We start from the raw sequence: 23282 nt of genomic DNA, 5'->3' as shown, positions 1-23282 counted from the left end.
AGTTTCATACACTTACCCTGTCATCACTTCACAGCTTCAAGAATCGGGAAATTCGGACGATTTTAACAGAGGCCTCGAATCCCTCTCGTTGACTCACACCTCGATGGGGGCTTCCTTGGAGAATCTGAAGAGGACACAGACAACGACCTCCCTGAAAGTCAACGGGGTCGCAGGCGAGGTTCACCATCAACGAATGAAGTCATGTCTTTCAACCTTCCTCCACCCCAGGGGAACCAACGGTACCACGGCGGGGGGTGATGACACAGCTGCTGCCCAGGCAGCTATCGATCTGTTGGACCAGTACTCCTCCATGTTGGTCACTTTAGTACAGACCAAACTGGACACAGAAAACATTCCAGAGAATGACCGAGACGAGAAAGATGTAATAGAGTGCTAGAAAATCTATTTTTTCCAAAACCGCGGTCTCGTTGATGTAAATACTCATTGCACTGTCCTGTATTATAGATACCTTGGTGCCATGCGGTCGCATGCTTATGCTATATTTCTTCTGAGATATTGAGAGTATAGAGGGACTCATCGCCAGTTTAAGTGGACTTAATAATAATTTAAGAATAATAATCAGGCAGTTATTTTTATGCCGCTTATGTGACCACGAATGTGGGAGAAGCCCACAAGGGCATTAATATGGAAACTTTGACTTCACTGCTATATAAGTGGTATCATAGCATCGTGGTCGATCTTCTATTGTAATATCTATCAAAATGATACGCAAGATCATTTATGTGCCAGACAATGCCAAAGAAGCAATAAATGTTTGTATAAGGTCCACTGAGTTGTACACATGACTCTTTCAGAAGAGAACATTACATACTGCATTGATCCCCAAATGATAACCTGAGTCATTAGGGTGGGTACAACTACTGTTCATTTCTTGTGTCTTTGCTGGATGGTTCACATATCTTTTCTGTCGAAAAGAAACAGCTTCACGTTTCGACGCCTCTTTTCCTCCATTCACACTTTTACCCCTAACTAGTACTAATGAGTTAACCTAAACACAGTTACCTCACAGTTACCACCAGGATCTGTTAATGCATCCGGTAGTTACCTTTATTCTGTCAGTTTATCATAGTCTGCAAAACAATTGGACGTAGTTATTCGAAAAGACCTCAGAAATTGGACAACATTTGGCTTCAATTCAAGTTAGCATCTGTTTCTTTCTATGATCCTTTTGACAGGCTCCATGCACATTGTTATTAATCAGCTATACACTGACATACTTTGGAAGAGGTACATGCATCACCAGTAGCTAAGTGTATCGATTGTATTACGTACGAGCTGAGAATGTCTACTGCTGGTGTCAGAGTGTCATGTAGTAGTAGTGTTCATGATTATGTCAGCAATTCCTTCATCTGAACATCTGATGTCTAATTTAATCTAAAGCTTTATATTAAAGGGTGTGAAGACCGGCACAAAAAGAAACGTCTAATGCTGGTAATCTGACCTAGTTTCGAATGAGGTGTAACAGAAGCGTTAGACACCACCATCGATGCCAGAAAATACACACACAGCTTGCTACCGTCGGTAATTAGGCACTAGTGTACAGTCAGTACATACAGCTGCGGTCAATACCCACGGCACAGTGTATAAACGATACAGCGATGGAAATCTCAGGTCCAGCTAAAGATAACAAGGTATCAAGATTCATTACTGTCTGCATTTTGTAGCGACACGAACAAAACGTCACTTGCAAGCAACAGAAAGTTAACTTTTTCAGATGGCTGCACGCGGTTTTGGGCGAGTCTTCCATGCCTTTAAGTTATAACAGGACATATGTACTGTGTTCTCTGCAGTGGTGTACAGGGAAATAATTCAGTGTTCACATTTTCAGTAGCATTTTAAGGCTCAGAAGTTTGTCACCTATGAATTACTACGGTGTCTGTGTAGAAAAGCGTCCATACATCTTTGGACTTGCATCTCAGTTTGACCGTATTTGCAGAGCATATTGCGATATGATACTGGGTATTAAATAATTCCCGGTTGTAAAGTGACCTCCGTATAGCTATGCTCAACTATCTGCAAGGGTCGTATTACAGAATTGAGAATGGTCGTAAATCCAAAGGTATCGTTAAAATTACAGATTCTGGCTGGCTGGCTAATAATAGCAGAAAGTCAATACTTTACACTCAGTAACTATATGTAATTCAACACTTTACACTAAGTAACTATGTGCCCGTGGAGAAGACTGAGAAGTTGCTCTTTTTTTCTCTTTTTTTTCAGTATCAATTAAGGTTTACCAAAAGGCTGGTATATAGTAAAGAACATACCATGTATGTTAAATGCAGTCTTGCACAGACACACAGGCAATTTTTCTCCTACCAAATTTAACTATACATAACTACAGTAGGTTTTCTGTTGTATTTGGCCTATCTCTTCATATGTTTAGAAGTAATGTTCAAAATATGTTCTCTATCATAAAAAAATTGTTGTTCCTGGTATTACAAGTGAAGAGCATATTTCCTGGACCTTTGTGTTTGAGAACCAGTTTTTGTGCTGGTATATAGATACATTTATAAGACAACACTTTCTTTTCCATAAAGTATTAACTTTATGCCGGTAGAGAAGACTGTGCGAGAAGTATTTCTGTTTGGTTGTCACATAAGGTTTCCCTAAAGACTGGGATCTAGTACAGAGGATTGCATTCAGTAGGTTTATCAGGGACAATTACCAAATCTTGTCTTGAAGTGGCCCACAATCCCTTTCTATCAGTTACTTTGGTATTATCCTACATTCTTTCTCATGCTACCTGCATCTAGTGGAAAGGAATGACAATCTTGCAAAACAAAAACTAACCACAACAAAAGGAACATAATTTGATGATGGAAGTGCTAATCTGGAGGTCGTGTCACTGTGTGACAGTTGTGAGTAATGAGCTGGTGAATAATAGATAAACCGCATCGATATCACATAGTCATAGAAATTCTGTGTAAGTTTTGAACAATTTGACTGAAACCAAAGTAGTGTAGGTGTTAGGCCAACTTTGAAAACTATTATATACTATCATCTTTGTTCAAACAGAAGTTTTCTTTAGTATGAATTTAGCAATCCCTTGAAATGTTTGAGTGCAGTTTCTTTGGTTAAAAATGCCAAAATCCAGTTTGTCAGTGGAAAACCACTAACAAAAAACTCCTTGCATATTTCTGTGTGCTTTATTTGCTTGAAATATAACGGGGGTCAACAACATTGCTACGTTCAAACCAACAATGCTAGCACTGAAATAAAAGAAAAACAAGTGGCAAAATGCTTGCAAACCACATTGTAGTGGAATCATTGAGCAGCCCCTTTCCTCACACATTGACTACTATAGCATACAAAACTATAGAACAAACAAAAACTGGGAATGGAAAACACTCTGGTGTAACCAACTAAAAAATATTTATCTCGTGGGCTGGAACGTGTCGATTTAGTTAAATATTAACATTACAAAAAAAATATTCATATCATAGATTTGTATTGGTTGTCTGAGAAAAGGGAAGTCTGGTCTCTACACAGTATAAATATTCATAAACATGGAGTAAGGATATATAATACAGGAATTGGGGGGGGGGTGGGGGTACTTAATTTCTTGCACTGAAAGAGCCTCTACTTGCTAAATAAATGACTTGAAAACTGCATCACAGTTTGGTTGTGTTTTTTGAAACGTGAAAATAACAGTTAGAAATGTGCATCTGTATTAATGTTTCAAATGCCATTGAACAGATTTGTAGCAAAAATTACAGGATTTGATCTGATAGGAATTTAAGAGTGAAATTATTCTCTTAAGTAAAAGATCTTTTGGATTTCTTCAACCTAACATTTGTTTATTTATTGTAAATTTATTTAGTTTGACTTTTTATGGTTTGCATTGCTAAAACAAAACAAAAAATTAGTCAAACTACACGTTTTGATTAAACATATATATAACTGCAGGGCTAATTGTAACCAAAACTTGATATTGAAAGAGCAAAAAAAAATGATCCAGTTGAAGACAGGGCTCTCATTAACTGTGACAGGACCCCTGCTTAAAGGTAGTCAGTATAGACCCCAAATTATAGCATGCCAAAATTGCTAGAAGTTTTCAAAAAAGTACTTTCCTGGAGGTCTTTACTCTCCAAATTGTTCTCAGACATTTTTAAGGAACACACAAGATGAGTGAATGTCCCAGTGAGGAAAATTTCCTTGAAGGTTGTAATAAATACAGTTTAAGAATTTTGAACACGGGTGACCATATTTGAATATCTAGCATATTTTGGGCCAATACAGCATACCTTTAAACATTGTCTTAAACTCCGGCAAGAATTTCACCAGATTACAGGTTTTAAGCAGCTGTGGGTAACATGTAGAAATGTGGATTTGCGAACATTCTTATGAATCGTTTTTCTGTTGCTGTCATATTTCTATGTGTTTTCCCAAACTTTTCTTTAACTGTAAAAACAAAACAATGTTTTGGTGTCCTTGTGAAAGCTGGAAAAAAATTGTGGTGCACTGCCATATCAATGCACAGCCAAGATGATTTCTAACATGCCTTTAAATCAGCTGTATTGCCCCCTCTAGATCCATACTTTCAACTCTTGAAGTCGAAGAATACAAATATTTGACATGTCCCACATCCTGCTGAATACTGCGAGTCTCATTGGAAGGAAGTCGCCTGGCATCGCTTCAATTTGCTTCTTCATATCGATAGAAGACTTTGGATATTTGCTCACAGAATCAGTTAGAAATGGTTGAAATATTTAAAGTTTACACAGTGGGAGGCAAATATCTCTGTGGATTTGAGGTTTTTGGTTATCAAAACATTACATAGGATGTGGTTAAATGGTGGAGTTCAATAGGGTGATATTTTTATCTTTAGTTTATCCATGGCTGGTAAATTACTAGTTGCTGCACCCACATATTTTTTTGAGTGCCTTCATTGTTATGCCAATTAAATTGCTGGTCTTTCTTCTGTGGCTTTATTTTGTAAGTGTTGCTTTATTGCAAAGCTCCAATGCCCTGGTATAATAATTCTCTTCCATTGTTTGATATTATAATATAATGTTTTGTTTATGATCAATGTGTGAATGGAGAGAACCCACTAGTCAATACTGCACTACACAATATTGCTGTGCCATAGTAAAAGACAAAATAAAGGAACAGTATTATGTACTACATGCGTGTATTACTAATAGAATTGGTGGTGTGTGCAATAACAGTGTTGTTGATACTGATGATTTACAATTATATTGTTAAATGATATATGTACATAATATATATGTATGTATATATATCTATATCATATATATATATATATATATATATATATTTATATATTTATATTTATATATATATATATATATATATATATATATATATATATATATAATATAATATACCTATACGGTAACTTACAGCATGTTGTTACTCGCGTTATATATATATATATATATGTATATATATATATATATATATATATATATATATATATATACATATATATATATATATATATATATGTATATATATATATATATATATATACAATGGAATAGCGTGTTCATACATATATCAATATATATACATATATTTAAATATATATACATATATGTATGTATAATGTAATTGGTTTAGCATACTTTGATACAATATCATTGTATATCAGTATATGAATCGGCTCACTTGTAGCCTTGAGGAGTAGAGAGAATCTATTCAATGACGTTGCTAAAAAATTAAACTTTTGATTGATGTAAAGTAAATCACTTAATTTAACAGCTTGTTAGAAACAATGTAAGTGTCAGCTTGCATTTTATTGCCGGATGGCATGTGTATGTGACACTTGCTTGCAAACACCATAACTCAAAGAGTTCATGGTGGAGTAACTTCATACTGGGTATGTGGAGCTGTCGTATTTAGTACAGGAATATATGTGTCTATATGTCACCTAGGAAGACTTCTATCTGGATATTGAAACATTCTGGAGTAAAAATTCTATACTGTGTAAAATCCTTACCAGTGAATTAATTGGTTGATGCCCACAAGTAAGTGCTACAAATATCAGACATCTCTGATCCATTCTGGTCTTCACTTAATTCTGGGACAAATTTAACTCACTTGCTCTACATAAGTCAGAAATGTAGAATTCTGAGCAAAATTATCTGGCAAGGAATCACAAAGCCAACTGGCTATCGTTTACTTTACCTTCTATCATTTTGAGTCCCAAATATAAGGTAGACTGTGTAAGAGCCTCTTATAGAGGACTAGTGTTAACATTAATGACTCATTAGTGTTAACTAGTGACTAGTGTTAACATTCATGAGTCTCCTAGCTTCTATTTCTAAGACAGAGGTATCTTCACCTGTCCTGCCACCAGGATGTTATTATTTCTAAATGCAGTCATGCACAGCCTACAGGAAACCCTTTTTTTCTCCTACCAAATTTACCTGTACATAATGACAAAGATTATCTTTCCATTTATTTCCCTTATCGCTTCTTATGTTTAGGAGATGATGTGTAAAATATGTTCACTATAACATTTTACGTTTATGGTGCCTCAAGTGTTGAGCATATTTCTCGACTAAATTTGCTTCCGAACTATTTTTGTTCTCGTATATAGATACAGGTATATGTACGACTCGAAGCAAGCGGCAAGCAAAACAAATTATTCAAGCACAGGCTGCTCAGAATGTTGTGCAATTTAACTGCTGATATTAAGCTTATAATTAACCAATTGCGTGATTGTTCAGGTGTGTGCATCCCGTTGTGAAATGATCCAAGTATGTATGTATGTGTATATAAGATTTGAGTGTGATGTCTGTTATAGTCTAACTACCTTACAGGAGTGAACATTAAGATACAAAAATAAAAGTCTGACGTCAGCTTTCAAATGCAAAAACTCTGCAATAATAATAAAAAAAAGGTATTGATTAAACCTCCTCTGTATTTGAGTTATTCTGTTGAGTGATTATTTTGTAATAGCTTCCTGTTATCATTGCTTACCATGCCCCAGACAATTGAAAAGAGGATAGTCTTAATTGTCTAGGGGCATGGTAAACAATGATCACTGAATTTTTTATATAATAAATATATATATATAGATATACATATATATATATATTCATTTGCCTTTGTCATTTACTTCCATATATATATATAGATATATAATTGAAATTGTAGTGAGTTGGAAAATCCAGAACAGTGAAAAAACTTCCAGCCTCCACTGGGATACGAACCCTGGCCTCTTATAAGCAGACACCCTAACCACTATGCTATGGACACTGATTGTATGTCCAGAGGTCCGAAACCGGTAAGGAAGGTCATAATTCCACTGTAGGTGTTTGTCACCTGTATCTTACAATACTAGTTCTGTTATGGTGACATAGTTGCCTTACTCTACAGATCAAACATGAAAGGAAGTAAAAGGCAAATGAAAATATATATATGTATATCTATGTGTATCTGTATATCTGTGTGTATATATATATATATCTCGTTAATAAGAGATCATCCTCAAGAGTTGGTATTCAAACTTACATGCCAACTTTTAATAGGACTTAAGGATTGAAAACCATCAAATCAGCTCAAAAAGTTGTTTTTCAATAGACAAAACAACCTTGAATTTCATCAACTCTTACCCAAACTTCACAATAATTTGGCCAACCTTACTTGTGGGGAAGGGGGGGGGGTACATAACACATTAATAAACACATTCACAGAAAAACTTTGAAAAGGATGAATTGAAGTTTACCATCAGGCTTTTATTGTTTGTACAATCCCAAATGTAGAAGTACCATTTCAAACTCTTAGAAAGTACATCAGAATAAAAAAAAACAAGCCTTTGAGTTATCATTAACAGATTTATGTCATGCAAAATATCTGACTGTCTGGACCAAAGCAATAATATCAGCCAAGCGTATTCCGACTAACATATCGCCAAGAAAGCCCCTTGAAATCTGGTTACGCGTTGTTTACCATACCACCAAGATTATTGAGGTTATGCGTATGTTAGATTAGGGATATGATATTTCTACCTGGTTGGTTTTCTTTCGGCTTGTACGGTATAATATGAAGTAGGTATACTGGGAAGGAGTGATAAAATTTTCAGATGTTTAAAATCTCAGAGATGAAATTGTTAAGTCTATGACTCAACTTAATGAAGTGGCAGTTTCAATCTAATATACAACAGACAAATAAGATTCATTTTCCCTGGAAAGTGTCACACAGCCAGACCACTTCACAAACGTATGCACTGCTGACAGGAGCACATTTTGAGTGTTTTTTGGAAGACCTATCACAACTAAAGACTGTTCTTCATTCTGCACCAGCATAGTTCTGGAAGAACTGTACACACAGGAGTTCGAGGGATTCTATCTCAACAACTTCAAAAGAATAAGAGATAAAAAAAAAGAAAGGAGAGGAAAGTGTATTGTAAATGAAACCAAAACACAGCACTACTTCCCATGCAGTTCACAAATAGTTGTTGTACAGAAAAGCTAAAATTATGAGCTGTAGCACACTCGGCATTCACAGCAAAATGTGTCGCTAAGCCTCAAATAATTGCAGAACTAATGCCAGTCTGTAATATATCAAGCAATGAATTGATTGGCAGGGCAGAGATAAAAACAAATCGGAAATGCACAGAGATTTAAGTGACCGTTTAGCAGAATCAGTGTTTTGAATCGGTTTAAACCTGAGAATGCATACAAGTATTAACAGCAGTATTAACAATGTGCAGACACTTTCAAGTCTCAAATCCTGCAATATAAATGGTCATTGCTCCTATGGATCAATATGACTTTAATAAGAGTCTGACACAAGTTGCTGTCAAAATCAATATATAACCCTCCTCTTTCTTTCATGAGACTCATCTATAACTCATTGATATTGTAAATGACTATTAAAATTAAACAAAGGACCATACTCATAATAAACAAAGGACCCTACTCATAATAAACAAAGGACCATACTCATAATAAACAAAGGCCTCTACTTCTTCAGAGTTCTGTGCTCTCCAGGATTTCCTGATCAAACTGCAAAGAATGAATCCGGTCATATGATGAAGGGAGTTTCCCCCCTTGTTGGAGACTTTCATTATCTGAGTACAAGTCATTTTTCTTTTCTAGTTCTAAGCATATGATCCGTTATGAACACCTGAACACTCATATCGATGTCCTAAATCAAGTAGGTATTGGTGTCTTAGGGGTGTTTATGAAACTATTGCACCAATAGCAAATAGATACTACACATGATCTCAGACAAAGGCTAGTGAACCATTTTCTACTCATGTACTGCATATCTCAACCAAGAATGTACTCTTCCCTTCTGAAAGACTGTCAGTGTTGGAAGAAGAAATTAACCCCCCCCCCCCCCCACTGTGATCACAGGGTAATACCTGCCAGCAGTAGAACTGGAGAATATCATGACTTTAATAGCACTAAAGGCATGGTTGGTAAATGTTTGTCATGTCATAAGCTGATGTTATCAAGCTTTCATATAATGCATAAAACGCATCGCCTGCAAAATCTACACAGTAAAACAGAATCACGAAACAAGAGAATTCTGTTGTATCATCAATGACCAACATAAGACAAACCTATCGTGCCTTTCTATTTCTGGAAATATTTGGGCCGCCAATGCCTTTATTTGTAACCGTGCTTGCCATTACTTGGATTCAATTCATTTAATCTCGCAATGACATATTATGTCTCTGTAGAATGATCTCCACACAAGGGTTAGTAGCATCAGACTTGTTTATTCAATTACATAGCTGATCCTGGCAGTTAACCACTATAACAACAAATATCGCAATCATACTTATTGGTCACTCTATCGTCGCCCTCTTTACAAGTTTCCCAATCTTCTTTCTGCTGTCTCTAACAACCAGACAAAGAATTTTGTTACATCAAATGTAAAAAATGCAAGCAACTACTTTGAATAACAAGCAGTAAATAACAACCTCTGAAACTCTGCATGGATGCCTCTTATAACCGCCTCTTCCATAATCCCAATAAAAATAAAGCAAAAACAACAAAAAGGAGAAAAAATTATGTCAAATTAGACTCTTCATTAAACATACAAAAACAAAAATTGGGAAGAGAAATTGGTTAGCAAATGAATACAAAATCACTCACTGGCAGGTTTTGCTGAGCAATGCTTATATGACCATGAATATTAGTCAATGAATAAAATATCAAAGGTGCCATGGAGGGGGTTGGGAATGATTATGCCCCCTCCCACAAACAATGTGCCGCATCATTGTACCTCCAATAAAATGTGATATGCACCCCATTGTCTCTAGGAGAAACACATGCAACCAACTTCAAAACAGAACTGCCCCACTCATGTTTACACGAATAATATTAGGGGAGTCTTTCCGCTGAGCAATACAGAGTTTTTGTTCCTGTTTATAATAACAGATACTTACTCAACTTCATTTATATACATTAGACACATTATTTGATTACATTTTTTTCGCCCAAACTACCGCTTGCTTTACTTGTTTTAGTTGACAACGATTATAAAAATGGAAATATACTGGAATCATTTTTGTGGCTTTTTAATCAAAACGTTTTTAACTATTTTTCCAATAGATTAGGCCATGTTTATCATTTTAAAACCTTACAACCTTTTTTTTTTGGTTAAAAGCAACCATGTCAAGGTCAATTAAGGTCAGTAGTTGACTGAAATTTTCCATTGATCACTTATAAATATTTGTCTAAATTTTACAAAAAAAGAAAAAATTCAAAAATGGAAAAAAAAGGACTGTTTTCTGAGTTATACTGTTATTTCATTCGATTATTCCATGGAATAATTTTTCATTTGATTATGCCTGAGATTAAAATATCTGCTGTTTTAATAAGCTAACTAACTACTCAAATATTATATTTACAATACCAGTCTTCAAAATCATAAGTTTTGTTTTGTTTTTGAAGTCAAGGAAGGGCAATTACTCAAAACAGGTTGGGTTTTATGACAATCTATGAACAAAGAATTGTGCAATATTTTGGTGAGAATTAAGAACTGTCCCGAGGAATCCTCCTGAGCTTTTGCAGTTTTTGAAAACTCCCTTCCTGATTCAGCAGACTGCTTATAAAACCTGGCAATGATATGATAAGCTATAACAACCATCTAAGCAATTGATGTAATCAACTTCATGAGATTTTTGTTATTATGATTAGATATTTGTAACCACCTCATGTTTTGGAAAGTACAACTCCCTAGAAAAAGTCAATTCTCATAAAATAGGCCAAGGATTTTAGTAACCTCATATAAACGACATACACACTAACCATACATGTCAGTCAATTCACCGAAATTTTGTCAAGCCAAATAGACTGACCAAAAAATGAGAACCCTTTTGCTATAACACAAAGAAAGAAACAACATGTCACTAGGATAATCAATCTCTCGGAATCATATGAAATTCGAGTGAACTGTACTGTACCCACACACACAGAACTAACAATACACCGTTGAGATCATCCCCACACAATGAAGATAAATCCGACACCCATACATACAGATAATATAAAACAACACCGTAGAAAGGAAGTCAGTTTACAGGTCAACATTCACAGACCTGTTGAAAACAGAAGCACAACAAACTGTATTGAGCAACAAAGAATGGAAAAACAACCATCATCGTTAGTACAATTACATGAAAACCTTCTAGAATTCAAGGTTGCTTATAAAATGTTTTAAAAAAACTCAGCCGCAATGTGAGCCTCTCTTCTGAGTAGTTCTTCCAAAGCCTAGAGAGAACTTAAGAAAACTTACCAAAAGATTTTTTTTCTTCTTGAAAGAGATACTGAAGTTAAATATTTTATCAAACATCATACCTACAAAACAATTTAAAAAAAAGACATGTCTCTTTAAAAGCAATGCATTTTCAACCACTTTCTACCTCGATGCAAAGTTATTGATGAAAGTCTGTAACTAGGCAAGAGCATCTGATACTACTCGTATCAAGTGGCTAAATGTTTGTTTATTTTCTTTTCTTGTTTTTATTTTTATTTTTTTTGCTTGCGGTATATTATTTATAACAGAATGATGCAAATTTTACAGCTAAACAAACAACTTCCATTTATGAAAGGGAGCTTGGTCTCTCTGCAATCTATGATTGTTTTACCATTTATCTTGAGCTCATAGCCCTCACCTAGAACACTTCTTCATCATTTCCTTGGAAATTGCAAAAAACACAAGCAACACAACAAGAGGTGAGAGACTCGACGTTTATTAATTTATAGTCTGATAAGGCCACCGAACCTTCCACACACAACCAAAAATGGAATTAACCGAAGAAAACACGAGAAAACCGTTGTTGCTGTAACCTTCAACAACTCACAAACTAACTAAACGAAACCCTGCATGTCTTAAGACCAAGAACATAAAATGAAGCAATCCGTCGTCAATCCTGTTCAACCCTTCTCTCACGACCAGTACTTGGACATCTTCTCCATCCACGGTTGCAACGTTTGTTTTATTCTGGCGGTAGATTAAAGTCTTCTCTCTTAGGGTATGCAGGTATGGGTGGAAGAACTGGTTTCACACTGCTGTACTTCACCCAAAGAAGATCACCGAATTCATCGAAAGCATCAATGGCCTGTTAAGAGAACACCGCAATTACTTTCTTGTAATTTTTTTGTTTTCCCTTTCTTATACATTTACTCTGTAATTATTTACGTTATGGAGGGCTTCTTGTAAAAGCTTCCGCTTCAAAGCCCTTCCACCACTTTCTTTATTGATTGTTTTATGTCTTTTCATTGTAATATATGCATGAAGATGGAAAAATAAATCAAATCAATTTCAAAGATATATGGATCATTGTCGTCTACGATAGTGTTGACTATCGTGAAGACATTCACACTATAAACTACAGCCCACACTTGCTGCAACAGCCCACACAACAGCCCACACAGCCCAACAGCCCACACTTGCTGCAACAAGAGAGAAATTTCAAACCTATTTGAGAGAATAACTTAAAATGGTTAACTATAAATCTAATCTGGGTTTTGGCACAAACACAAAACGAGGAAAGATGAAAAAAAATATTTATAATAATCAAAATGAAGAAAGTCTAGGGTATCCTTTGAGAATTTCTGGATGTGACTGGAATACTCTGGTTAAAGTGTTTGTCACTTACTAACATTTTAACGATCACTAGATCCGAGAGATTTTTCCTTTTTTTGTCTAAATAACAAGACAAGGAACAAAAAAACATGAATCATGCAAGGAAACCTTAGTTACCTCATCCAACATTTCCTTGGTATGAGATGCAGACAAACAGACCCTGACTCTAGCCTCTGTGATGGGAGTCGCTGGAAAACCCACGATGACTAGCGCAATGCCCCTCTCAAAGCACATTCTGCATATTGCTCTGTAACAAACGGAAAAAAAGTATGGTTTGTCATTTACGGGCTGAGATCGCTATGCAAATATGACCTAGATGTCATTATTCCATGGTGAAATTGGAAGGGGGGGGGGGGGGGATAAGGGAAACCTTGTAGGAGAAAAGGAAGGTTCTACTTACCCAACTTTAGATGGCAGATAAAACATGATAGGCACAACTGGGGAGTCCTCATGACCATAAACAATGTACCCCAGTTCCTTGATCCTGTTCCTGAAGTACTTCACATTCCAGGCAAGTACTTTGGCTCTATAAAGACCTAAAACGAGGAAGAAAGACAGACAGAAAGAAAGATAGTTTGAAATGAGAATGCTTGTTTGTTGTCATAACAGAACAGCAATAAAACTTTGATTTGCATCCTTTGAATTCTTACTGACTGGGGAAATTTTGCAATCACGGCTTTCCATGGAATGTGCTCCTATAGTGCTGAGCATCACTATGGCAACAGCGACTCACTGCTCAGGTTGTCTTAATAGTACTTATGGTTGTTTTTTTTTTCCAAACAGGATAATATAATCCTGAGGTCACTGGTTAGAATTCAAATAACCTGCAAACTACATGGCATACCTTTGATAATTGTGTCACTAATTAAGTATCAAGTGTAGTGCAAACGATTGTGGTTTGCATTTGCAGTGAAAACCTGTAGTCTGTATGTCTACTGGTGTACAATGCTTAGTCTGTATGTCTACTTGTGTACAATGCTTAGTCTGTATGTCTACTTGTGTACAATGCTTAGTCTGTTAGTCTACCGGTGTACAATGCTTTAGTCTGTATGCCTACTGGTGTACAATGCTTAGTCTATTAGTCTACCGATATACAATGCTATAGTCTGTATGTCTACTTTCTGTTACAAATACAGCATCATATCCTTTGCAAACGAAACAATGACTTGCACATTTTTGTATTGACTGTGTGAGTTAATTTCTTTACCCTATATAGTCTAGCAAGTTGAAAATTTCATTTGTGGAAGTGTTGAGGATTTCTAATTTTGCAAAAAAGTATAAATTGTCACGAAGTAACAAACCAAAGAGAAAACAATAAATGAGATGGAGGACAAGAAAAACCAAAAAGAGAAGGAACTAGAGCAACTATGGTGCAGAGCTCATACCTTTTCGAGCTCAAAAATGTAGGGCCCACAAAACTTTATGGCCCACCAAATTTCAGGCCATTTTCCAGATTCCACCAAGTTTGGGCCCATGAGGCAAAACATTTGAGGTTCAAAGACAAATTTATACCCCTAGCTCAAAACGGCGATAACCCCCCCCCCCCCCCCCCTCCGTTAGCAGAATCCTGGCCACACCACTGGCTTTAATTCCTATTTTTCCCCTTTAAATCCTATTTTACCCACTCTATCAAACAATACCACTGACCTACCCTATTAAACTTTCTCCCCTCTACCTGAGCAGACATAACTTCACAAGCTCACCTTCCCAAAATTTTGGCTGGTTGCCTACATACCTCAGGCTCAAAGACTTCTAAGAATTGGCAAGTGCTGATTGGCTATAGGGCTCTCATGCTTACAGTTCAACAGTTAATAACAACTCCCAATCCTGCTTGAATTCCACTAACAGCCTCTGCAGAGCTTAACCACAAATGTAAACAAACACTGCAGAGACTGGGAGACAAATTAAAGGAGCTTTGGCAAAAAGGTGAAGGCTCAGATTTGTTTAAACAATGGGGATTAATTGTAATTAATTAACTTTTGACCACAAATTATTAGGTATCACCTTATTCATACACAATCCAACAGTCATCAGTTCAACTTTGAATGTGATCCATCAAAATCTTGAGGAAATTGAGATATTTGAAAATATTACAAAGAATGACCCCCTAAATGACATTTGACCTCAATTTTCCGAACACCCCTCGTAACCCTCATCCCAAGGAACGTTGTGACCAAGTTTCATTATAACTGGCCATACACTGTACGAACGGAAGCAATTTGAAAACATAGGGCCGCGGCCCGGGCCACAAAAGACCCCTAGTTGATCTTTGATCTCAAATTCATGAACACCCTGAAGGTAAAACTTCCATAGTACTATCGTGACAAACCCTCAACATTGTACCATGGAATCTGTAGGAGAAGAAGCATTTTGCGTATTTCCACAAAATGGCCCATTATGGCCCACAGGTGACCTTTGACCCCAAATCTCTGATGGCCCTATACCCAATGGTCCTTGTGTCCATGTTTCATGAAATTCCATTAAACACTGTGCGAGTGGGAGCGGTTTTACCAATTGTTGACGGATAGAGTGATAGACGCCGCACTGTAACAATAGCTCACACCAGCATGCTGGTATGAGCTAAAAAAAGGACCATCGTTCTTTTAACAGTGGAGTACGGTATCACAAATTCACAGTTACGGATTTAACATTTACATTATTAACTTGACTTTAACAGATATCACACGATCACAATAACTTCACTATATAAAAGTGCAGCTTTAAGAATAAGGGCCAAAATGACATTGAAAGCTGTGATAGTGGGACAGAGTCAACAAATATATTTCTAATCATAATAATAATAATAATACTGAAAATGAATACCTTCATATGTGCCATCTTTTCCCATCAAGGATTTGAAACATCCAATAATTTGCTGTGCTAGAGGTGCAGGCATAGCAGTAGAGTAAGTGGCGCTGTGTGAATGCAGTCTCAAATGGTTTATGATTCTCTGTAAAAGTAGCATAACTTAATAATAATATTTTTCATTTGGAGCGAGGAATAAGCAAACTGTTTTCTTATTCATTACTGTGGTTATTCAACAAAATTAAAAAATTCGTACAACGAGGTTACCTATTTTCTTTCTTCCCTTCCACCTTTTATTGCAAACAAAGTGAATTTATAAATATTAACTAATCTTAAAACAGCCAAGAAAACAATAAAAGAAAGCGAGCCGACTGCTTTAGGCCAAACAGAAGGGAGCCGTTTGAAGAGTTTCGTTTCGCAGTCTAGTGAGCAAACGTGACACGTGTGACACTTTCCCCTGTCACGCTTCCTTATTGCATATTCAAAGTTATGAGAAGGAAGGTCATACGGGGTGTCACGGTGGTGATACGTGACCCGACAAGTCTCACCTTACTCGATGCTATGTAACCACCGGCGGATCCAAAGCTCTTGGTGAACGTTCCCATCATGATGTCGACATCTTTGGGGTCGATACCCCAGTACTCTACCACACCCTTACCGGACTTCCCCATCGCTCCGATGCTGTGAGCCTCGTCCAGATACAGGTAGGCTTTGTACTTCTTCTTCAGGGCGATGATATCACGGAGTCTGACGATGGATCCCTCCATACTGTGTGAAAGCATAAATAACTGATCAGAGAAGAAACAAGACCCACCCACTCAAAGACCCGCTTTATGCTTCAAAGCATAAATAACTGATCAGAGAAGAAACAAGACCCACCCACTCAAAGACCCGCTTTATGCTTCAAAGCATAAATAACTGATCGGAGAAGAAACAAGACCCACCCACTCAAAGACCCAGCTTTACGCTTCAATATTGATAGGAACTTAACAAAGAGCAAAGACTGACATATATATTGCAATAACCATCTAAACAAGGAGTTAAAGAGCAAGAAAATCTCAATAGTGTAAAGTAACAAATTTCTCAATTCTGGAATTCTTCATCACTGATTTGAACGTGCTCTGGTATTGGTAGGATATCTCCATGGTAACCATCAAGCTATGTAACCGTATGATAATTGTAACTTGATAGACCAATGCTAATAAAGCCTGGAGCATGGTTTGTATCTCTCTGAAAGGTGTACGATACTTAAACATACAGAGCAACGTCAGAATATGATTTTACAAGTTGATCACAAACTATGTGAATTGCACACGTCATTATTCAAAGAACCTGGATGCTAAAAACTAACATCGACTTTCACATTTTTTTCATGGGAGTTTACACATCACCACCAAGTAAACAAAAAAAAAAAGGCATCACACACTGTAATGCTTAGATGGATATTTATTAGTCTTCCAAAAAATTAATCTAATGTTTGGGAGGGGGGGGGGTGGAGGTAGGGTGGGAGGAAACCAGGATTATTAACCATTTGTAAACATGAGAAAGGAATGGTGAAAGCAAGAAATGAAGTATGGAACTGATTCCTATATTTATTGATGAGAAATACACCTCATAATTCCAATTTTAAAGGAAAAAAGTCTCATATCGACAGCTTATATTTCAATTAACGCCATCTACTTCCACTCACAACATCAGCAGGTTACAGAAACAGTAATCCCACACAGAACTTTTGCTTGGATGCATGTCAAAGTTTTGGTCACTTAAAAAATCCCAATTTCTTCAGTCATAAGTCGTGCTTGATAAAAGTAAATTATCTTTTAAATCAAAAATATTTTTACCTGTAAACTCCTTCCACTATGATGAGTATTTTCTTCCAGGGTCTGTGCGTCCTTGGCTGCCCTTCCACAACAGCCTTCTTCAAAACTTTTTCTAAGCTCTTCACATCTGTTGGGAAAGAAACGTTTAACATTGCTGAAAATTCCAGTGTTCGTGGTTGCCTTCTGACTCGAGAATTGCTCTTGTATTATTACATTACATCGACTGTGAGTTGTCGTCTTGACCGATCAAATGAACGGCCTGAAACTTACTGCTTGTTTTTTTTTTACACATGACTATACTTACATGTTTCCAATACATTCACACTTCCATCTACCTTAAGATGATCTAGCCTGAGAACTGGTAACATTCTTTCACTGCCTCCCCCCCCCCCCCCCACAATTGACCCTCTCTAAGGTCAATCCCCTCTCCCAGATCTTTAACCACATGACGAGATACTTTTGACTTAGATAACCAGCTTCCTCATGTTCCAATGACACAAAAACAACTTGAAAATGCAAATGCAAATGAAATATGTACAATGTATCATATTCTAGAGATAATTCATATTCTAGAGATAAATTGCAGAAGAGGTGCTGCAACAATTAAATGTAAACTGCAACAATTTTTTAAATGTCTTATTCAGTTCAACTCTCCAAGGGCAAGTATATCAAGATGTTGTTCCCCAATGCCAACCCCCACCCCCCCCCCCACCATTATTAATTTTCATTGGCACACTTGAGGAGATTACATAGCTCCTGCACGATATTATTTTAATATTCCAGAAAAAATATGACCCACTTTAACATTCATGAATTAAGAATCAAAGATCCACTTCTTACCATTGTGTTCAAATACTCTGACGGCAGCGCCAGAGAGCCTGATGCCTAGGATGAGGGAAGCGTGGTTCAATTTATCACTGATGATCAGAGAGCCCTGAAAAGAAAAGATATACATAGATATATATATATACCATGAAATCTTGAACATCACCAAAAGTGCCGCTAAAAATGCTTGAGTGTCGTCAGTTAGTACCCACATATGTTCTGTATTCAAAGGACCCGAAACCATCAATTTCAAAATCAATTTTCATCACGTAAAATGAATTTAACACCTCTCAATGGCTGGAAATAATTTCCAAAATTCAGAACTTCTGGGAAAGTAACTTTGAAAGTTATAAAGCTCAGTTCCAGAATGCTAAGACTCAAAGCCAACGGTGATAGTCGCAAAGTCAGATATCCAGCATAATTCATTAAATTCAGGTTATACAAGTTTTATTAAGGTTTTGCAATAATATGTAACTGTCCAAAACACTAATAAAAATAATTGACAGAAAACGATTAATTAATAACGAAAGTATCACATTTCCCTATAAATAATTGTTGTACTATTTATCGTATAGTACACAAAGCTGTGTAGAATTGAAACAGTGGACATCACCCCTGAATCATTAAGTCAACATCTCTAAACACAGTTATAATTAGAAGTGACTGTAACATCCTCCCTTGTACAAGATATGCTATGCAAAGACTGGGTGACAGCTCAAGCAGATCACTTGAACTAACAAATACATATCATGTAACACTATATCCATACTCTAAGAAGGAAACATAATCAAGTGCTGTTCAAAACCAGTGCTCAAGAGCTCCCATACAGGATGCTTTAAGATGATAGCAACTATCATTACAATCAAACTATTCTCATACTAATCAATACCTGTACAATACAATCGATCAAAGGTAGGAACTTGTCCTAAATTTTTGAAATCTCACTTTCGAAATCAATCTACACTCGATAATGACTGAACCTAGATTTGATTTCATTATCTCTTCCTTACCTTGCCGACTAGAGCTGGTATGTTAAGTGCATTGGTGGCAAATCCCATCCCAAAGGTGAGAGCATCCTCTTGTCCGGTAAACTCTGCAACCAAGCTCTCCAGTTCTTGATGAATATCCAACGTACCTTTTCATTAGAGAGGGAATGAATAAAAAAATTCATTAACGATTGAGTTGATTAACGACAGGTCTTAACATAGCTGCAATTTGAGTTCACTTGTTACTTTGACCGAGATGTATATTTGCACAGATAATCTCTAATCCAACTGAGAGATCTAGCTATATGGTTCGAAAAATCCACGGAGAACGTAATAGCAGGCACAAAATTGGAATGTTGAGAATCCTGCTCACAATTGTGTGTCTCGGGAGCATCTGAATCACAGTAGATTTGGAAGAAAGGGCCCCGATGACCTTAGAGAGGGTCGATGGGGGCGCACTGCAGGAATCGAAGGATTGATCGGAGTGTATGTATATTATAAAACTTACTGGTTTATATATTTACGAGTGACCCGCTTACCTGTCTCCTCACAACTATAGCACTCTACTCTACCGTGTCTAGTATGCCCTGGTAATCTTTTAACACTGTGCACCCTCAGTGACCGGTCCTATCCGGTCAATGCCCTGCCTTCTCATTCTACCATCCAAAGTGTTTACTCATGCGTTTCCGTAGTGGATTCAAATCTTTCGAAAAAGTGCCCGGATTATATTGGATTATTACCTTCTTAACAACCTATTGGATTTCTAAGCATTTCAACAGCCTATTACAGCCCGATAAGTATCCTTTTCTTATAGGGAGGGAGTTTGGGGGCTGTTTTTAGTGTGCAACTCACGCCCATGTGTTTGTTTTTTATTAGCGTAACGTTATTTTCTCAGGTAGTAGTTCCGCGAAACTACTTCGTTCGAACCGCCTATTTCACAGTATCGCGAATAGGCGGTTTCTCATCTTTGTGTACATGTTTTTATCTGTTATACTTTTTCTAAGATGTTATGATTGTTTTCATGTGCTTTCATTACTTGTTCGCTTTCTAAGTGTTGGATTTCACCTTTGTAGAATGAGAAGGCAGGGCATTGACCGGATAGGACCGGTCACTGAGGGTGCACAGTGTTAAAAGATTACCAGGGCATACTAGACACGGTAGAATAGGGTGCTATAGTTGTGAGGAGACAGGTAAGCGGGGAACGAAGTAAATCTAGGTACATCTGGTTACAATCAATTAGAGCTGTTAAGTTCAAACAAGGACAATGCTGAGTTGCACAATTGTCATGTAATTTTTTACAGTATGTCTAAATGTGATGCAATTTGTTAGACTTGAGGTAACACACTGTTTTCTGTTACCTACTGTGTCGTTTCTACTATGGTCAATATTTGTACCACTTGACTAGCAAATTTCACTCAAAATTCAAGCAACATGGACAAAATCTACATACTATGTAATTTGTAATTACATCACCATACCATGTTTTAATCTGAATCAGACATACGGTTGCAGAGATATTGACATTTTGAAACTTTTACAGTAAGCCCCGTCCACTCATTAATATTTATGATGTAGGGTACATCTACACATCATGGGGCATCTACCTTCCAAGTACAATGACGACTCAAGTTGTGGTTGCTGAGATATGATGCTTACAAGCTAGCCTTCACATACACACACACACGCCAACACGATTACTAAGGTTACCGAGCTTTCATCATCGTTACCAAAAATAGTTTCCAATTTGTGACTGCTTGAAAGCTACATATTACTTTCCCTTTTACAGTGCATTATTGTACAGTAAGACACTAGTATGCAATGAGATGACTTCATATTTAAGGTTATTTATTAACTTTGGTGCCATAAATCACTCCTTAGCTCTTCACAAGTTCAGGCAGATGTTTGCTCATTTCATTTCTGTTTACAATTCTTTCTCCTGGAACTGTGTGGGTTATATGGAGCTAAAACTAATTGTATGGATGGATGCATGGACAGCAAATATGGCCTTTGATTTTTCGGCAGATAAAACATGCCATACCACCCAAGTGAACTTGTACAAAGAGAAAATAACACACAAACACACACGCACATAGACACACACACAAACAGGGCAGATAAAACTGTTAAATCTACCATTTTAAGATGCAAAAATTGTTTGGCAATAAAAGCTAGAATACAAAAACAAGCACATATAGGGCAGGTTACAATGCTAAAACTTCTATATGTATGCATTAACTAATCATGCAGCTAAAAACCAATCGGGTTTGAATAATAAGTATTATGACGCACTACCACTGCATACAGACTTGCAAGGTCTGTCACACATTACCAGCTTGTTGCACGGACCTGGTAGTATGTAAATTGCTCAATGAATCAATAATTCAACTGAGTGAAACTTATTAAGCGAAAGCTGTTATGAAAGCAATCCCGAGGGTATTTCTGCTCAAAGACTGATTGGTTACACAACATTTTTAATAGTACATTGTCCTTAGCATGGACATCATCTTTCAAACCTGTTGTCAATTCTACCCATGTTATGAACTTTTCCACCTCTTCCCCAAAGAAGTCCTATTTATGGGTTATTTAGATATCACATTATCATAAGCAGTGGCGTAGGAACGTACTTTTGAGTGGGGGGGCTGAAGACTGATGGCCGGCCTGGGGGAGGGGTCTAAGGGGAGGGGGTGTCCCCCTCCCCTTTGGATTTTTTTTGCATTTCCAGGTGGCCTCAGATGCAATTTGGTGCAATATAGCACACTTCAACACCAACTCCATTTTGTAAATAATTTTGCATTTTCACCTGGCCTTAGATGCAATTTGGTGCTCCAAATGAGATTTTTTTCTGATTTGGAAATGAAAAAGGGGTTTTCTGACTTGCTGAGCGGGGGGGCGGAATGATACTTCCGCCCCCCCATATTTTTCACTGGGGGGGCTGGCGCCCCCCAGCCCCCCCGGTTCCTACGCCCTTGATCATAAGGCAATATTTCTCCTTCCTCTGCTTTGATGTTCTTCGATAGCTGAACTGGTCTGACGTTGCAAGTCTACTGGTTGATTAAGACAAACTGAACATTCTATCAATCTGGAACATCTTGGTGAACACCCAAAACATGTCCGCAAGTTACCGAAAACATGCGGATCCAAAGAAAGAAACAGAATTGCGCTAAGAAAAAAAATCTGGGCACTGGGTGTTAGAATGAGGAGTGGCCCCCACCAGAAATAGCTGGTCGTAGAGGGTGTACAGTGCTAGAAAGGTTACCAAATCACTCTGGGCAGGGTAGCGCAAGAGTGTCTAAGGTTGTGTGGAGACAGGTAAGCGAGAAGCGTGGTGAATAATGAGTGACAGTAGTCGTAGCGGCTCATCCGAAACCAACATTCAGGAAGTGAGAGCAAGCATAAATATAGGTCGTGTTGTTATGATACTGAAAACGATGTTATGATTAACAAAGAACATACACAGATCTCAGACAATCACCTGACGGCATTGCAATCTGTTTCACTTCCCTATCATTTCCTTAATCTATCAATTTAATGATTACCTTTTTAACGATCTTAATTTCATTATCTATTGTTTTTAATATATCTAGATTGCTGGACCGTGTGGTTTCGATGAGTGTCAAAAGACATCTTGTCAGTTGTTCACTGTACGAGCGTTTTCAGTCCGTAAACCGAAGGGCACATAGTATTGAGACTGTTCTATTATAAATGATATTGTCCTGTCTACTGATTGCATCTTGACCTTTCAGCTGCA

The 23282-nt window shown here is 37.1% G+C and overlaps 2 protein-coding genes across 5 annotated transcripts in view; one reads left to right on the top strand and one right to left on the bottom strand.

The window, feature by feature from the left end:
* Nucleotides 1-5292, top strand: part of LOC139971638 (uncharacterized) — a 62084-nt gene extending 56792 nt beyond the window's left edge. For 3 of the 4 annotated variants that reach the window (XM_071978285.1, XM_071978287.1, XM_071978284.1), the window contains one exon: nucleotides 35-5292. In XM_071978285.1, coding sequence (XP_071834386.1) covers nucleotides 35-397 — 363 coding nt within the window. In that variant the 3' untranslated portion in view covers nucleotides 398-5292. The remainder of the gene's footprint in view (nucleotides 1-34) is intronic. The other variant, XM_071978286.1, reaches the window with a different exon arrangement.
* A 2414-nt stretch (nucleotides 5293-7706) lies between these two features.
* Nucleotides 7707-23282, bottom strand: part of LOC139971640 (serine palmitoyltransferase 2-like) — a 39155-nt gene continuing 23579 nt past the window's right edge. The window contains exons 5-12 of the mRNA XM_071978288.1: nucleotides 19559-19683; nucleotides 18564-18657; nucleotides 17745-17850; nucleotides 16452-16671; nucleotides 15922-16048; nucleotides 13499-13634; nucleotides 13216-13345; nucleotides 7707-12571 (exon numbers count right to left, since the gene is read on the bottom strand). Coding sequence (XP_071834389.1) covers nucleotides 12449-12571; nucleotides 13216-13345; nucleotides 13499-13634; nucleotides 15922-16048; nucleotides 16452-16671; nucleotides 17745-17850; nucleotides 18564-18657; nucleotides 19559-19683 — 1061 coding nt within the window. The 3' untranslated portion in view covers nucleotides 7707-12448. The remainder of the gene's footprint in view (nucleotides 12572-13215; nucleotides 13346-13498; nucleotides 13635-15921; nucleotides 16049-16451; nucleotides 16672-17744; nucleotides 17851-18563; nucleotides 18658-19558; nucleotides 19684-23282) is intronic.

The sequence above is a fragment of the Apostichopus japonicus genome, chromosome 8, assembly GCF_037975245.1.
Source record: "Apostichopus japonicus isolate 1M-3 chromosome 8, ASM3797524v1, whole genome shotgun sequence".
Taxonomy (NCBI): Eukaryota; Metazoa; Echinodermata; class Holothuroidea; order Aspidochirotida; family Stichopodidae; genus Apostichopus; species Apostichopus japonicus.
This window is presented reverse-complemented; position numbering and strand designations above follow the sequence as displayed.